A 16,323-nucleotide genomic window follows, 5' to 3' on the forward strand; every position below is an offset into this window, starting at 1 on the left:
GCGTCTACCTTTTGTTCATGTCAAGGTTTGTAATAAACAACGGTATAGGATTATGCAGCTCAACATCTTGAGAACCAATTCAGGAGCTTGATATTAACCTGATAGCCAGAGAATTTAGATTTGGTCTAGGTTGAATCAGGCCCAGAGACCTGAACACAGACTGATAACTGTTATAAATTCATTTCCTCCGATACTTTCAAATTCCCTATCTTTCCAGGGACTAAAAGTCTAAGCAAGGTCCAACCTTTCCCAATTCTGAAGCTTAACAGACCTTGTAGCGCACCAAGCTTACCACCTAAGTTTCATTTCTTGGAACAATGGTGATTCAAGAGACAGACAAAACAGGGATTTACTTTCTCCAAAATGATTTATTTAAACAACAGCAGGAACAACAACCGCAGCTGCAGGGACAACAACAGGTTTCTTGTTTGCGGCTGCGACCTGTGAAAAAACCCGCAAACAGTTAAACGCAGTTTACATGTCAAATAGAAAACATCTTTCAGTAACAGTGCATTATCCCTGGTTTGTGCAGCAAAAAGAAAAGCAATACTGTGCTGTGGCCTTTTCACATATTGCTCATTAGCATGTGTAAACAACCTGAACACAAGTGCCATACGGCAGCATGCCAAGCATGAAATGTTGTTCTTGTGGTTGCCCCTTTACCCTTGCTTCAGTACAACGCCTTCTCTCCTCCTCTGATTGGAGACGGACAACTGTCCTTTCCAGTTCACTCTCGTTAGCCCCTTCTTGGACAGCAGGAGGTCAGAAGACCATTTTTACAAGCTGCCCCACACACTGCTCTGTATAGTTCTCCACAAAACCGTTAAATGGTGTGTTCAGGGACAGTACCACTGAATTTAATGCCAGGCTTTGACCAGGCTTTTTGCAGACATTCCCTTGACAGACAAGTGGCTGTATCAAAGCACCAGTATAATGTTTTAATCGGACCCGCTTCAGGGCACCACTGAGTGGGTCTGCGTTTTCAGATAAAAACTACGAGCATGCTGCTGACACAGCCCGGCAGGGAAAAAACAACCTTGGCCGCGCTCGCAAGAACTAGAGATGTCACTCATTTCTGCAGGGATCCGATATTGATGTATTATTCAAGTCCCACCGCAGGCAGAGCTGCTTTCGACAGTAACTACATGGGCCGACCACTATGTTCCTTCCCATCTTTTCAATTAAGGTACACTGGCAGGGCTGTCCAGGGACTGGTTCTGTTAAGACATAGGGGGCCATGTCACTGATATAGCAGGCCTCACAGAGCTGGTTTAGCTGGAGGTTAAGGGCCGGGGGGCCAGGCCTTGCTTCCATGTACTGTGCTAAATATTTCATGGTACAAGTCTCACTCGGGGGGAAACAAAACAGATTTTATGGTTTGAGGAGGCTTCAATGAGGGATTATTTAATATTTAAGACATGTCTCTACTGCCCCAAATAAAATCAGCATCCCACAATGCAGCATTCTCACGTCAAGACCAAATGCAGTAGCAGGCCAGGTTTCAGGGCTGTCAAGAGCGCTCCTAACAATAACAGCATTTTCTCACCTGGCCAGCAATTCTGTCCAGGTCCCTGGTTCCCTGGGAGGTTACTCTGCGACCGCTGAGGAGATAAAAACAGACATGAAAATTGCAGCCAATTATACGTCTTGAAGATCAATATATAATGGTATTTCTGCAGCACATAAACCTTAGTGTACGTGCGTCATACAAAGACGTTTAAATATACGATGCCTAAGGTAATTGTCTCCCACATAAGAAACCAATTGAAACTCATGCAGGTCATTGATTGGTCTTTCATTTGAAAACCCACAACATTAAAGAGCTACATATCAGCCATTATATTCATGGATATAGTTTTTGGTTCTGGCATGAAATGCTGGCCCTGAATGAAAATCATTCAACTTTTCAATCTTGACCAAGCCATGCAGAAATGTAACCTGGTTAATGTGGCATGGGAGATAAAACTGGATAAAAATGTAACCGTTATCCATCCGTGAACCTCACCCACATAGTTTGAATAAGTTAGTTGCTTCCTGTGTTGTGGAAACATTGGACAGTTTGAATTAACTACTTTAATTTTGCAGACTGGTGCACAACTGATGCAGCTATAATCCAGCATTAGCTGGTGGGCCAGTAGCAAACCTGCCAAATGAGGGGAGTGACTTAGCCCTTACAAAACCACAAATCTCCAGACCCATCCTTCAATATCTGTGGTGACACGATGCCTTGATGGACTAGTTACATGGGAATGCATGAGGCGTGTACATCCCTGATGTCTTTCGGACGGTCAGAACCCACGATAGTCAATACTTCTAGGATGTCTAGAGCTTTGAGTCAGAGCTAGCAATAGTGGTGGATGAGAGGTGGAAATCCTTCACATATACATAGCACCAGTGAATTGATAAATGAGTAGTCAACATGATACAGCATTTTTTTTTTTTAATGATGTATATCGCAACGCTAACCATTCCAAATACAGAATATCAAATCTTCCCATTTGCCTTGACCAACACTTCAACCCATTTCAATGACCGCATACCAAGAAGAGCCACAGACAGTCGTTTTCCATGTGCTCTATACCGCTACTAAAGGAGCTTTGGGGAAGATCATGGCTCAGTTTTTTCTGATCTGATTAAAATCCCACCACGCTGTTAAACAAGTGTCCCAAATGGAAGGAAGCTTCGTCCAACGGGTAGACAATTGCCTCTAGGCTAAACACAAAGAGGGAGATTGCTGTGCGGTTGTAGATTAATACAGTATTATAATAATAGGAACATTGAAATGGGGCTCACCCGTTGGGGTCCTTCTCCACCATCTTGAGCAGCTCGAGGGACTGCAGCACCTTGCGGGCCACATTTTTGGATCCTACGCTGAAGTGGGCAGGACACACTCCGTTCCTCTTGCGACCACCATAGATCTTGGTCATGGAGCCCACACCGGCACCCCCGCGAAGGTACAAGTGACGGACTGTCGATGCTGAGGGAGACCAAAGAAAAACATGTTCAATATGAGCAAGATAGACGGATTATGATGAAAAAATAATTTCCATACACATAAGCACCGAGTTAGGGATAAGCGTTATTATTCACAAACTAGGTGGATGACAGTTTTTGATTAGCATAAAATTGATGAACTCCTTTAGTGGGGAATAACTACAGCAGGATTATTTGCGTTTTGATACATTGGATAATCCTGGGTACAAAGACAATTTTTTTTATTTAGAAAAAGTGGGAGAGAACACGTCTAACGGTAGCTTAAGTTTCATTTAACAGTTTAGTCAGTGGAAGGAAGCGATTAGGCAAACAGCATTCCACACACCTACTGATCCCATTCCACAATAACCCAGTCCCGATTTTCAATAGAGGAACCCTTGCCAATCTCAAAATCTAATTCTAGACTTTAGCAATTCTAACTTTTGCTTTAATTTTTTCAGAAAATATTAAACCATACAAGCTGTTCGTTTCGGAAGACCACCATACGTTAGCAACCATAGCTTCTGTTATGATAACTTGATTAAATGTTGGCATTAGGTTAAGACGGCAATGCATCCCAATTAGCTATAGTCTTTTCCATTTGACAACCAATAATTGTCTGTTGCCCATTTTCCCCTACATTACAAGATACATTAATATTTGCAATTCCAAATTTGTTTGGCCCGATGGTAAAAAAAAAAAAAAAACTTAACGCAGGATACTCTAGCAGCAGAAAAACGGTTAGCATCAACAAATCAAGGCTTTGCTGAACAGAGTTGGAGCGTGTGCACTTTGCAGTGCCATCTTCAATAAAAATTGCAAAGTCATTCGATTTTCCACTGAACTTTATGAAAGTCATACTTGATCGGAGACCAATTACAACATATCATCTTCCGTAACCTTGGATTTACTGTCATTTACAGAATTTGGGCCACATCAAGACAGCTTTGGTGTATTCCGCAACCATATCACCACATCAAAACTCTGACTGGAAACTTGAGTCTATAGGTAGAAAAACTAGCACTCAACACCTAAACGCCACTAGTCATGTTAACAGTGATAATGGGCTTTATTTACCAGCTCTGACGTAGTACCAGTTGTCATCACTGGGGCCCAGTTCCTTGTGCTTGGCCAGTTTAACGAGGTCCACCCAGTCGGGTACCTTCAGTTTTCCTGATCTTGGGAGAGAATAGAAACTGTTATTTTAGCATAGTGTAAATCTAAGTATGTCCAACAATCGATATGGTGTGGACAGCTTTCTCTCAACAGCCATCACTGTAGCGGCCTGACACTCACTTTTTCAGGAAGGCCGCCAGGGCACGGACGAACTCCTGCTGGTTAACGTCTTTTACTGTGACACCTGGCATCTAAGAGGAACACAATAACACAACTTTAAGTTTTCAAATTATTTGAAAACCAATCTGAAATAATACAACTAAAATGTATTTTCCGATATGCATCGTCTACCCAAAGACAATGTCTAACCAAGGTGGATAGCTAAGCTAGTTAATAAAGGTCTGTATGAATACATGCATGAGATGCATTTAAAGACGCCCATTATATGCATATCTGCCGTCTAGGTCAGGCTTTTATCCATTGGTCGTCGTTCACAGTCGAAAATAGCAATAAAGTTTCAAGTAGCAAATTAATTGATATAGTATAACTCCTAGGGAAATACAGAAGCCAATAATTACAACACATGTTAAATGGAGTAAGGTTACGTAGTATTCGTTTCTTACATTCACAACTTGAACATTAGGTATTATTTTTGATTTATGTTGAGCTTGGGGTCTAGTAACTTATAATCACCAAGTGATTCCATTAGTTGGCAGCCATTTTTCTTACATAGCTTTGTATTGGTCTACATATCTATGCAAGCCTTTTTGGACATCTTTAAATCCTGAGCTAGCCAAAAACAGACCGAAGCCAAGTTTATGATACACTACACAGATTTGTAAAAAAATTTAATTTGACACTCTGAATACGACTGTAGGTGTAGAAACCGACCTGACCGCATCAAGATAGCGCTGCTAGTGAATTTAGATTGCAAGGGATCCTACTTACACGTGAACTAATCCGGACATTCAACCAATGGGTAGACACATGTATCCATTGATATTGAACATTACGATCATTCATTAGTCGCATTAAAGAATTCAGTCCTACTGGGTACCACCCGGTACTCAACGATGATAATGCGACGCATGTCCGGAGAGATAGCTCAGCTAGCACTCAAAGCATGGCTTTCTTATCTTCCGAATGAGCCAAGTTTGGATTGGAGGTACCTCTAATGACGACCGGATTTCACCCTAAACGTTTACTTTGGCTAAAAGGGCATTTTAACATTAAGCTACAGCTATACCGATATAGTATTTAGCATGTGAGCTAGCAGGCCTCTAATGGAGGGCATGGGCGCAGCCATCGCTATGAGCAGGCATAAGATCGCAGCATGCAAGAAATATGTTTATAAACGCTCATAATCGAGTCTGAGACCGACCGAAAATCACGCTGAGGTTAATCAGCATTTCATTGTTTACCCGGTGGTGTTTCGTTGTTGTATAGTAGCGGAATTATCGGGTTTTTTATCAAATATTTAAGGGGATACGAGACATTGGTTTACCTTGCTTGTGGACAGCGCAGGGAAGAGGGTAAAACGGGGTTTCCAACGCGTGTTAACGCGGGCGAATCTCGTCCTTTCACGCGATATGTCAGTGTTGTTTTTTCCACCGATTCCTCTGCTCATCGAAGTAGCAACACTATACACTAACTTAAACAGAACACAGTATTCTTCAATAAAGTATTTGTGTTCTCTGAATTATTATTTGTTCCAAATTGTAATTTACATTTTCAAAATGTTCTCTACTTTATTCAATGTTGAATTCTGAAATGTAATATATAAGTCAATTTTCCAGAGGAGATGAAGAAAAAAATGCAAACTGTTACAAATGTTTTCTTTCCATCAAATGAGAAGTTGGAATGAGGGTACCACAACAAATTGAGTAGAGTTACATTTGTGGTGTTAATGACACAGTTCAAGAGAGTGCTCAGAACAATTTATTTTGAATTGATTTAGAGTAGGCCTATAAAATTCGATCTATCAACAAATAATCTGGTTTTCCAAACTCCTGCTAAATATTGTTGGCGATGACTATGACAATGTTACGGTTGTTGAGGGCTTTATCGATTGGCCGTGTGCTCGTGTTTGTGTGGAGACATTCACAGGAATAGAATTGCCGGAGAACCCTGTTACATTGGCAATTAATCTGAGACGGATTTACAGAGTCACAGCACAAAGGGTGTTTGGGGATTATGGGCACATAACTGTCAGTCCTATATCCTATAATAAAAATAATGGTCATTTGGACGTATAAAGGAAATCAGTAAAAACAAACAGTTTTAAAATTAGGTTCAAGTTCATTCTTATGGAGAAAAAGAATGCTTTGAAGTTTGATGTCTTTGAGCTTTTATCTTTAAGAGGAAAGCGAATATATATATATATGTATATATATATACGTATATATATATAGAATAGTGGTATGAAGATACATCACATCTTAGACTTACAAACCTGTTAATGGGGGCAACTTGAACCCCACTTGCTAGCAGCTCCCTGTTTTTCATTATTGTAGGTAACACATCTAATAAAACAAGCCAACTCATTATGTCTTCTTCTCAACTTCATGTGTCATCCTGCATCAGGGAGCATCATGTTCAGAACCTATTTCAGTCCCATCACATGTTCAACAGCTAAGCAAAACGAGAGTGACAAGTAAAGTGAAACCTTTTTCCGGTGAATGTTAACAATCCAATTATTGCAAATATCATACATAAACGAGAACAGTAGCAGCATGCCGCAGGGCTTCACATTTATGTATTGCGTATTTATAGAACATTTCTTCTCTGTCTCCCACAGTCCCCATACTCTTTCCGTGGTGCATACACATGTATGTACATGCATTTATGAACATGTGTATCCATGCATGTATGTGTTTTGTGTGTTTGTGTGTGTGTGTGTGTGTGTGTGTGTGTGTGTGTGTGTGTGTGTGTGTGTGTGTGTGTGTGTGTGTGTGTGTGTGTGTGTGTGTGTGTGTGTGTGTGTGTGTGTGTGTGTGTGTGTCCCTTACTTACTTAGCCTGCCTGGCAGAGTTGTTGCCCTTTGCACACCCTCTGACGAAAAGGGCAGGTGTCCTCCTACGTTAACACAATTGATATGTTTGCAGAGACAAATAATGAAGATAGTGAGGCCAGGGGATGGCTGGATAAGAGGAGAGCTATTGCTTTCTATTTTTTATGTGAGTTGATTCTGTCAGCAGGCACAGGGATGAGATAGAAGTGGGAGTCAGAGAGAGAGACGGAGGGAGGGAGAGGGAGAGAGAGAGAGAGAGAGAGAGAGAGAGAGAGAGAGAGAGAGAGAGAGAGAGAGAGAGAGAGAGAGAGAGAGAGAGAGAGAGAGAGAGAGAGAGAGAGAGAGAGAGAGAGAGAGAGAGAGAGAGAGAGAGAGAGAGAGATCCTAACTGGGGCAGAGAAGGAGGGGGACAGTAAGACAGCCAGACCGAGGACATATCTCCCAGCGTTGTATAAACTGCCTCCACCACCAACAGCATCTTCTTCGTCCTCGTCCATCTTTATCAAGTACGTTTGACACAACGTCAGACTCCCAGGTGAGCTCCACATGTGGGGGTGGGGGTTAGGGGGGGACAGACGGACAGACCTCAACTCAGTAGGGAGGTGACCCTTGGACCTGTGTGAAAGAGGTTTGGACCCGCAGTAGCGGTTGCGTTGCACATCTTGGCACATGATTGATTCATTAGATGAGAAATTTCACAGAGTGATCAGCTATCAATTCAAATTGAAAATCCAACTCGAGCCGGACTAAATAGTGTTAATCATTGCAGTAAATTAGTTTAGATAAGGGTCTTTAAGTGGCAGGACAGCGGAAGTGTGCGGTGTGACTGATTATGCAGAGTAAGCGCTATAAAGAAGATATTACAGCTGGTCGGGATCATTATAGAAAACTGACGCTCATCAGTGGGTGATCCGAAAAGGTCAAAGAAATTATTTATAAATGACAGGCAGCATATTTGAGCAGAAAATCTGCTATTTCAATATTCATAGTCTCGGCTCATGTTAAGCTGTTTTTCCCCCATGAATTTGATTAAATATCCTGCCATTCATATTTGAATGCATGCATTTGCAGGTATAAATTGCTCAACACGGCCTTGAATTGTTTCTCCATTGTTATATCGATGGTTTTTATTTTTGGAGCATGAATGTACATTTGAATATGTGTGTATGAATGGGGCCAAAGGGAGATTAGAGAAGCAAACTAACTGCATGTCAGAGAGGGTAACAATCTATAGAGAGAAAGAGATAGAGGGCAAGATCGGGAGAGAGACACAGGGGGAGTGATGGGGGAGGAGAGAAAGAGAGAGAAGGGAGAGAAAGGAAGAGACGTGTTAAAATACAGAGTGAGAGGGAGAGAGAGACAGTCACAGAAAGAGGGAGAGAAACAGTGGGAGAGCAAGAAAGAGTGGGAGAGAGACAAAGCACATGTTAACGGAGTGCTTGCCACCCAGCCCGGCGCTTATTCACTGTGTTTGCATGGTGCTCACATCCTCTGTGGGGGAGTAGTGTCAAGCCTGTGCTGGCCTGACCTTTTCACTTTGCAGGCAAGTTTACAGCTCTCCAATACCTCACAACATCTAACACCAGCTCGCCTGCCTGTCTCTCTCTCTCTCTCTCTCTCTCTCTCTCTCTCTCTCTCTCTCTCCCTCTCTCTCTCTCTGTTGCTCTCTCTCTCTCTCCCTCTCTCTCTCTCTCTGTTGCTCTCTCTCTCTCTCCCTCTCTCACCATCTCTGCATCTCCCTTGCTCACAAGCTATTCTACTATTCTGTCGAAATCCCGGACGTTTGTCTCAAATACTTGTCTACCTCCTACCTATTTTTATTATATTTTTTCCCTGTGATCTTATTTGTATTCACTCCATTCTCTCTCGCTCGCTCTGTCTGACTGCGTCTCTGGACAATGCGAGTTAGTCTCTTGGGGTAACCAGTGATGGAGGAGTCAATTGGAAACAGGGAATGGCTTGCAGTGGAAGTGGGAGTGGATGTGGATGTGACAGGATTTGCAAAAGGCCCCGTAACCCCTTTCCTCATAGATTTTCTTGCTATTTCATGAGCAGTAATAACCATTTGAAAACATATTCATCGTTGCTTGCTATCATTGTGTGTCTCTGTATGTCTGTGTGTGTGTGTCTGTGCTTTTTTCCGAGTGTGTGCTTGTATAAACATGGGAGCATGTGTGTGTGTGTGTGTGTGCGTGTGTGGGGGGGGGGTGTGTGAGTGTATGTGTGTTTGAGTGGGTTTGTGTGCATGTGAGTGTATGTTTATGTGAGTGTGTTTGTGTGTGTGTGTGCATGTGTGTGTGTGTGTGTGTGTGTGTGTTTTTTTGTGATGTGTGCATGTGTGAGTGTACGAGTGTGTATGTGTGTGTGTGTGTGTGTGTGTGTGTGTGTGTGTGTGTGTGTGTGTGTGTGTGTGTGTGTGTGTGTGTGTGTGTGTGTGTGTGTGTGTGTGTGTGTGTGTGTTTGTGTGTGTTATTGTCTCCCTCTCTCTCCCCCCCTAGACATGGAATACACCTGGCTCTACTCCCTGTGCCAGTGCCTCCTCTCTGTCTCTTTGATCGTGGTGAGCGTGAGGTTGTGCATGGCCCTGGCCGGCTCCGGCTCAGGTGCCCGGTCCCTGGACGCAGCCAGGGGCTCCGGCCACTACAAGGGCATCGTCTCCTCCAGCCTCCGCCTCTGCCTGGGCTGGGTGGGCGCACTTGGAGGCGCACTGGAGGTGCCTGCGTTTTTGCTGCTGGAAATGCGCTCCCCGCGCTGCCTGTACACGTGCATGATCCTGGTGTGCTGCCCTCTGCTGGCCAGGCAGTTCACCGTGTGCCTGCTGCTGCTGCTCAGCCTGGACGGCCACCTGCAGCAGCGCCTGGCCGGCCGGTGAGCCAAGGGGGAGGAGGGGGATGTCGGTTGGTGTTGTTGTGGTTGTTGTTGTTGTTGTTGTTGTTGTTGTTGTTGTTGTTGAATTGACACAAATCCTTAACCAAAGTCAACCAATGTGTTTTGTTAGTTTTCAATGCTACAGCTATGATTGTTCTGACTCTATTAGATGGATTGAGAGCTTCAATCAATCCGTTCTATTAGAGTTGGACAATTCGTATATGCAGGATTGAAAACGAATGATTGTCTTCAGGCTTTGTGAGCAGGGAAGGGCTTGGTGAAGTGCTCATTGGCCTATAACTGTGAAATCTCATCATTTGTGCTAGTGGTTTCTCAGGGAATTCGTAAAATGCTAAATGTGAGCTTGCATGACCTGCAGTGCACTTAAAAGCATTAAAGAATTGGAAATCAATGCAAGGCAAAGCAAAATGAGGGCAACAGATGCGTCAGAGAGCCATATGGATCATTGCTACATCAAAAGAAGTCTGGTATTTAAAGTCTTTAGGGCTCTTCATCACATACAAATAGCCAAAGTCATGCCATTGGAGTTTTATTAATGCTGGTTTAGCTACTAAGGTTAAGGGCGCTGGCGAGAGAGTGAGAGAGAGAAAAAAAGAGAAAGAGGAAGAGAGAGAGAGTAGACATAAATAGGTCTGAAGATGTGTGAGTCCTTAATCCTAAAGCTTTCTGCAGAAGGCAGTTAATGCACATGTCAGAGGTGCATGCCTTGTATTATAACATCCTAATTGATTCCATAACTTCCCACTTTTCTTAGCTAATGAACAGTATACTCTAATGTGCGCTGGGCCTCAAGGCCACTGCCCCAGCCAATTAGACACAGCATGCACTAATGTGTGGTCATTTCTCCGTCCTTTCGCGTCCGTTTAGGTCACTCTCAAGGACACATACCTGTTCAGCTAATGAGCACAGTCCCATCACAGGTTTGAAGTCGCAGTCTAAGATCACTGATTCGAAAACAAATGTTCTAAATGAAAATAATTTATACTTTCTTAGAGACAGAAATACAGCCAGAATTATGTGAGAGTGCATTAGAACATTAGCCAGGTTTTCTTTCATTAGCAGAAAAAGAAATGCGGTGGGTCATGCCTTGAGCCCTCAAGGTAATAATTACAAAAGGAAAGAAATAATCTTTCAAGGATGGCACAAAAAAAACACAATATCTTTCAGATTGTCACAGTACAATTTCATTAATGCCATGTTTCACACCAATTATGGACCTTTGGTTGCCTTGTTTTTCATCACTGATTTCATTTCGTACAGCTTATTCAGAAATCAATGTTACAATAATGATAGGATGAACCATGTCTTGTGTTGGCCAGGTATTCCCTGGTGGTCACCCGTCGACGGGCCCTGTGTGTGGTTCTGCTGTGCTGGATGGGCTCAGTGGTGTTCTCCTTCTCCCAGTTGATGGGATCAGACATGCTGTACACCTGGAGCGGTGCAGCCGATCCAGAAGGGGGCACGTCCGGTCTGGGTCTGGGGGACAACCGGACCTCCTCCCTGTCCCCTAATACTCCTCTTCCTCAATCCACTCCCAAGCCTCCCAGGTACCCCCTTAATTACCTGGTGATAGGGAAGGACCTACCGTACGGAGGTTTCTTATCCAAGGTCTACATGGAGGACTTGAGTAACTTCTCCTACGCAGAGATCCACGGTAGCCACTTTGGGGTCTGTGGCCCAGACACCGTCTTCAGCACCCAGTTCCTGGTGTATGTCCACGGTGTGACCACCTTCCTGCTTCCCTTCTTAGGGCTGCTCTCCATTTACCTGGACCTCCTGTGCACCAGGCGCAGACAGATCCACTTCTATCCATCAGAACCAACCGAAGGCGACCTATCTCTTGCCCATTCCCTGGCTCTGTCCCTGCTCCTCCTGGTTCTGCTCTGTCTGCCCCTCCACACCACCCACCTACTGTGGCTCCTTCGTCCAGACACCAGGAGCCCCACTTGGGCTTACCCTGTGGCAAAGTTCCTGTCCCAGTTGTACAGTCTTGTGCCTCCGCTGCTCTTCACTCCCGGTACCAAATGGATGGGAGGTCCTCCGTTTCCTCTAGGTGTGTCGCAGGTATCTGCAGTGGTGGGCCCTTCCAGAGGGAAGGCCCTGGGTATGGCTCTGTGTGACACCATGCAGAGGGCCCCCTGGTGCCAAGACACACACTCCCTGAAGGCCCCCAAACTGGGCCCAGATGTCTGAGCTTGCGCCGGCCCTTGGAAGTATTGTGTTTCCGCTGCTCCACGCAATATGTTATTCATCAATCGGGTGAAAATTTTAATTAGCAGTAATTGTTGGGGTCTTCTATTCTGTGTGCATTAAAGCTGGATCACATAAGAATAAATCTGTAGACCAAATAAAATGTGCTTATTATAATATTCAGTTAACTTTTTGTGTCAACAACAAATTTTTGAAAAATGGCCTTTCTATCCAACATGAAAAAGGCTAGTAGATAATGAAATACCGCATTAAATGGGAGAAAAAATGACACTCCAAATGCCAACTTCTCCACTGACAGATGTTGGTGTCCATAAAATGCCCTTTGTTGAGATCTCGCTGTAAGCCCATATTGTTGTCCTACCAACCAAGTAATACTTTGATCAAACACAATAAATAATCAGTAACAACAGAATGGCCTTTCAGACAGTTGCTAGTTATTCAAGGGAATTCTACATAACCCAGTAAAGATAAACCCGTCTCTTGAACTGAAATAGCCTTCACAAAAAAACTATACTTTTGCTCATTTTAGAAAAAAACTATTACAGATTGTGTTTGTGCTGCCTGATGGTAGGCATGGGAACAACACACGGCTTTCCTCCACTTAGGGTGAAATATAGTTGCTGTATTGATTCATCATATCGGATGGTTCTCCGACGGTGCAAAAACAATCTCGCTGAGTGGAACGCCCAGCGTCGATGGAAACACCTGGTGAGGAGAAAAAGCCACATGTCCAGGCCTGCATCTCCTCCTTCTCGCTCTCTGTCTGGTGTTTGTTCAATCGTTGTGACTGCCTGAAAGCTCTTGTTTCCCGATAACACCCAGGCCCTGACACACTCAACCGCCTCAATCAATGGCTGCAGCCTGAAACCGTGTGCACTCTGAGCCTTGCGAAGGGTTACACGACCAAGATAACACAAGGTCGACCGCGGTCACTCCACATCCGGAGCGCGGGGGGGGGGGGGGGGGGGGGGGGGGGGGGGGGGGTGAAACAAGGTGAACCTTGAGGAGTCTAACAGCCTGTGTAATGCGGCCTCATGGCCCACCGGCGCGTTAGGGGGTAATGTTCCAAATGGTTCTCGCGTGTCGACTGCAACCTCATAGAAGTGAAATATGAACGTCATAACTGCTCGTAAACAAGACATTTTTTTATAGCATTTGCGAGGCACAAATTTGGATGCAAGCGCGCTAGAAGCGAAGCACAGAGTTTGTCATACCTCTGCTGGGGTCCTTTTTGGCGGGATTATGGTCCATGTGTTGCGTGTTATGAAATCCAGTGGGGCGGGGGGGTATAATTGACTGTTATCTGTTTTGTTCCAAGCTCATTTTCTGTTATGTCTATCGATTTGAAAATAACCCTCATGATCACAGTGGTGGTCCAAATGTCATCAGGTTTGTTGGCAGAACGGCTTCATCATTACGGCCGGATAATGGCCAGTTTCCCAGAATGCAATACAGCCAGTGAAACAGCTAGCCAAAAAAAGGCCTTCTAAAAATGTGCAGCCAAATGAATTCTAATTCTCCCTTCCCCCATTGTTGATGCAGCATTGTTTGCTTGAACTGAAAGCTTTAGCCCTTAACAATGGGTCAACTTTGGGTAGTCCAAGTGTAGTTCTAAAATAATTGCTTATGCAAAGGTGTAACCGCAGAAAGCCTTCAGTGGTCTTTTTCGAAACAGCAGAACAGCGGATACATCACCTACACGAAGGTCAAATTCGGGCTTTAGCTTTTACCGACACGCAATCTTCTCTCATTTTATAACCTACTCCCCACAACGCTGGGCCGGATAGCACCAGCTAGCAGAGGTATCTGCAGACATCTTATACTGAAGTCGTATCTTCCCTGTATTAAGATTAGGGCCTGTGTGTGTGTGTGTGTGTGTGTGTGTGTGTGTGTGTGTGTGTGTGTGTGTGTGTGTGTGTGTGTGTGTGAGTGTGTGTGTGTGTGTGTGTGTGTGTTTGTGTGTCTGTGTGTGTGTGTTTAATCAGTTGTTGCCCAGAGCGCCATCTGAAGCGCGGCGGGTCTGAGGGAGTCCATTACTTTGATAGTGCTTTGACAGTCTGTCTTTATGACAGGCGACCGCGGAAACCTCGCCATCGATTGCAGACAAACACATCGATCTATCACCTGCCGACCTCCAGCGGCTTTTCAAACTCGGGCCTTGCAGACAGATGGACATGTTGAGTGCTTCCCGACAGAACCCCTTCTATATCGATCCCATGGAAAGTTAACGATGGAGTCATTTTTTTTTCTCAAGCTTGCTTCTGACTCAAAAGCTGCTTGCTCTTTTGGCTTCTAGCTGTCTTGATGATTCATTAGCACCTTCTGTTTGTGCTTATTCTCCGTCTAGTCTAGCTGTAGAGCCAGTTAGAACCAGCTTCACTGCCCACCTTTTTTTTTTCTTCCTCCCACCTATAACTCCCCTATTACCCATTGATCCGATTGTATGCTCTGTCTCCAGTTGTGCCTTTCAGGAGCTCTTCTAAAAGACCTCCCGTTAATTAGCATGTAAACACAAAAGACAATCCCCTCGGGGTGCATTTTTCAGAATGTTTTTTTTATTTTGTCGTGCTTTGTATCTTTCCCCTATAAAGAAATAGTTAGCTATATATCAACAATGACACATGGAGTCTAAAATAACGGAAAGCAAAAGATAGAGGGGAGGAGAGAAGACAATTAGCCACAAAAGACGGAGAAGGAGATAGAAAGGCCGGGAAAGAGTGGGAAATAGTGAAAAAGACAACAATTTCTCTACAGTAGATTGAACTAAACATGACATGGAAAGTGTACAGTTTAACTGTAGAATTTAACATTTACAATTATAATAACATTTACAATTATAATACCAACATCAATAATAATAACAGTAACAACAATCATAATTGTTCAAATAATGATAATAATTAATAAAAAAGAACACAATAAGACCTCAGTTTTTTTCATAAAGACAAATGAAACATTTTTTTATTCTTTTCATTTTTTTCTTTAAAGAACACGGGACCAATAGTTTGTTCGGTTTTTACCTCTAGGCTAATATTCTGTTAGTATAGTTGCTTCATAACGCATTTGTCAATAGTAAACTGTCTTCTTAAAAGTTTCATTTAATTTATATTTGCTGATCTTTTTTATACAAATAAGGAATAAAGAGATATGTATACTTGTTCTGGTATGACGTTTACATGTATATGTGCATGTGTGTGGGTTTATGTGTGTGCGTGTGAGTGCGTGTGTGGTGTTTAGCTATGCAGTGGCGCTCAGAAAAATATCCCTCAATTCAATTTCATTGGAGTTCATCTCATCGTGAGCCCGCCACTGCCATTTTGTAATACTTTGAACCTTTCTCATCCTCTTAATGACATTTAAAATAATGAACGCTTTGCTTAAACACCTCAGCAAATCTTATTCTTTCTTCTTCAATTGAAAAGCAGTCCAGCACTAATCCTTCGATTATTATGAGCCACCAAAGAGAGAGAGAGAGAGAGAGAGAGAGAGAGAGAGAGAGAGAGAGAGAGAGAGAGAGAGAGAGAGAGAGAGAGAGAGAGAGAGAGAGCAAAGAGACAGAGTGAGATATAGAGAGAGAGGAGATATAGCGAGAAGCAGGGAGTCTAACAGGGCTGACAGCGACAACACGACAACACGACAACATCGAGGAAACGAAAACATAATGGGAAAAATACACAACTGTCAAAATCAACAGTTGAATGTTTACATGGGGGGTGGGCATCAGTGTACTTTAAAAACCAATAAAATGAAAAGCCTTTTGAACATAATAGAACGGTTCACAGAGAGAGAGAGAGAGAGAGAGGGGGAGAGAGAGAGCAAAGAACATCATGTCCACATAGCGTTCACAAAAGTTTTACGTTCGAAGTTTCTAGGAATAGATAATGTTTTTCCCCTTGTCGGCTGCCACAGCAACAGTTCTTAAGAATAGACCAGACAAGCACAAGCGCAAAGAGGCAGAATATAAACAGTGAACATCAATGGATACAACACTTCGGCCATATAGTCGAAGGTCCTATGTCCAGCTACAGGGGCACAGGTAGACATCCACAGACCACTCCTGTCCATCACATCTCTGTTGGCTTGAAGCTGTGGAAACGCCACACAGTGGACCCATTTTCACGGGA

At 43.6% G+C, this 16,323-nt stretch overlaps 3 protein-coding genes across 7 annotated transcripts in view; 1 reads left to right on the forward strand and 2 right to left on the reverse strand.

Annotated features, from left to right (window-relative positions):
* Positions 1-348: 348 nt before the first annotated feature.
* Positions 349-5,651, reverse strand: rps19 (ribosomal protein S19). Of its 2 annotated transcripts, none has more exons than XM_030370832.1 (6): positions 5,594-5,651; positions 4,270-4,340; positions 4,051-4,151; positions 2,794-2,977; positions 1,547-1,601; positions 349-441 (listed from the first exon to the last, which is right to left on the reverse strand). In XM_030370832.1, the coding sequence occupies exons 2-6, from the start codon at positions 4,338-4,340 to the stop codon at positions 373-375; spliced, it is 480 nt and encodes a 159-aa protein (XP_030226692.1). In that variant the 5' UTR covers positions 5,594-5,651; the 3' UTR covers positions 349-372. The 2 variants fall into 2 exon arrangements, with proteins under 2 accessions (XP_030226692.1, XP_030226693.1); XM_030370833.1 differs by lacking the exon at positions 5,594-5,651 and adding an exon at positions 5,511-5,581.
* A 3,948-nt stretch (positions 5,652-9,599) lies between these two features.
* On the forward strand, positions 9,600-12,259 carry LOC115554696 (adenosine receptor A1). Its single transcript, XM_030371505.1, has 2 exons — positions 9,600-9,967; positions 11,308-12,259. Exons 1-2 carry the CDS (start codon positions 9,600-9,602, stop codon positions 12,179-12,181), a joined length of 1,242 nt encoding a protein of 413 aa, XP_030227365.1. The 3' UTR covers positions 12,182-12,259.
* A 2,473-nt stretch (positions 12,260-14,732) lies between these two features.
* cadm4 (cell adhesion molecule 4) overlaps positions 14,733-16,323 on the reverse strand; it is a gene marked incomplete at its 5' end in the record, with an annotated part of 42,061 nt that continues 40,470 nt past the window's right edge. For all 4 annotated transcript variants that reach the window (XM_030369675.1, XM_030369676.1, XM_030369673.1 and 1 more), the window contains 1 exon segment: positions 14,733-16,323. This exon segment is cut by the window's right edge and continues 1,207 nt beyond it.

Source organism: Gadus morhua, chromosome 11 (assembly GCF_902167405.1).
Source record: "Gadus morhua chromosome 11, gadMor3.0, whole genome shotgun sequence".
In the NCBI taxonomy this organism is placed as follows: domain Eukaryota; kingdom Metazoa; phylum Chordata; class Actinopteri; order Gadiformes; family Gadidae; genus Gadus; species Gadus morhua.

Excerpts from the sequence above, each read along its gene's own strand:
- rps19 (XM_030370832.1), bottom strand. The coding sequence starts at position 4,340 with ATGCCAGGTGTCACAGTAAAAGACGTTAACCAGCAGGAGTTCGTCCGT. Across the intron at positions 4,152-4,269 it reads CTGGCGGCCTTCCTGAAAAA|ATCAGGAAAACTGAAGGTAC; the intron begins GTGAGTGTCAGG and ends TTCTCTCCCAAG. Across the intron at positions 2,978-4,050 it reads CTGGTACTACGTCAGAGCTG|CATCGACAGTCCGTCACTTG; the intron begins GTAAATAAAGCC and ends GGTCTCCCTCAG.
- LOC115554696 (XM_030371505.1), top strand. The coding sequence starts at position 9,600 with ATGGAATACACCTGGCTCTACTCCCTGTGCCAGTGCCTCCTCTCTGTC. Across the intron at positions 9,968-11,307 it reads CAGCAGCGCCTGGCCGGCCG|GTATTCCCTGGTGGTCACCC; the intron begins GTGAGCCAAGGG and ends TGTGTTGGCCAG.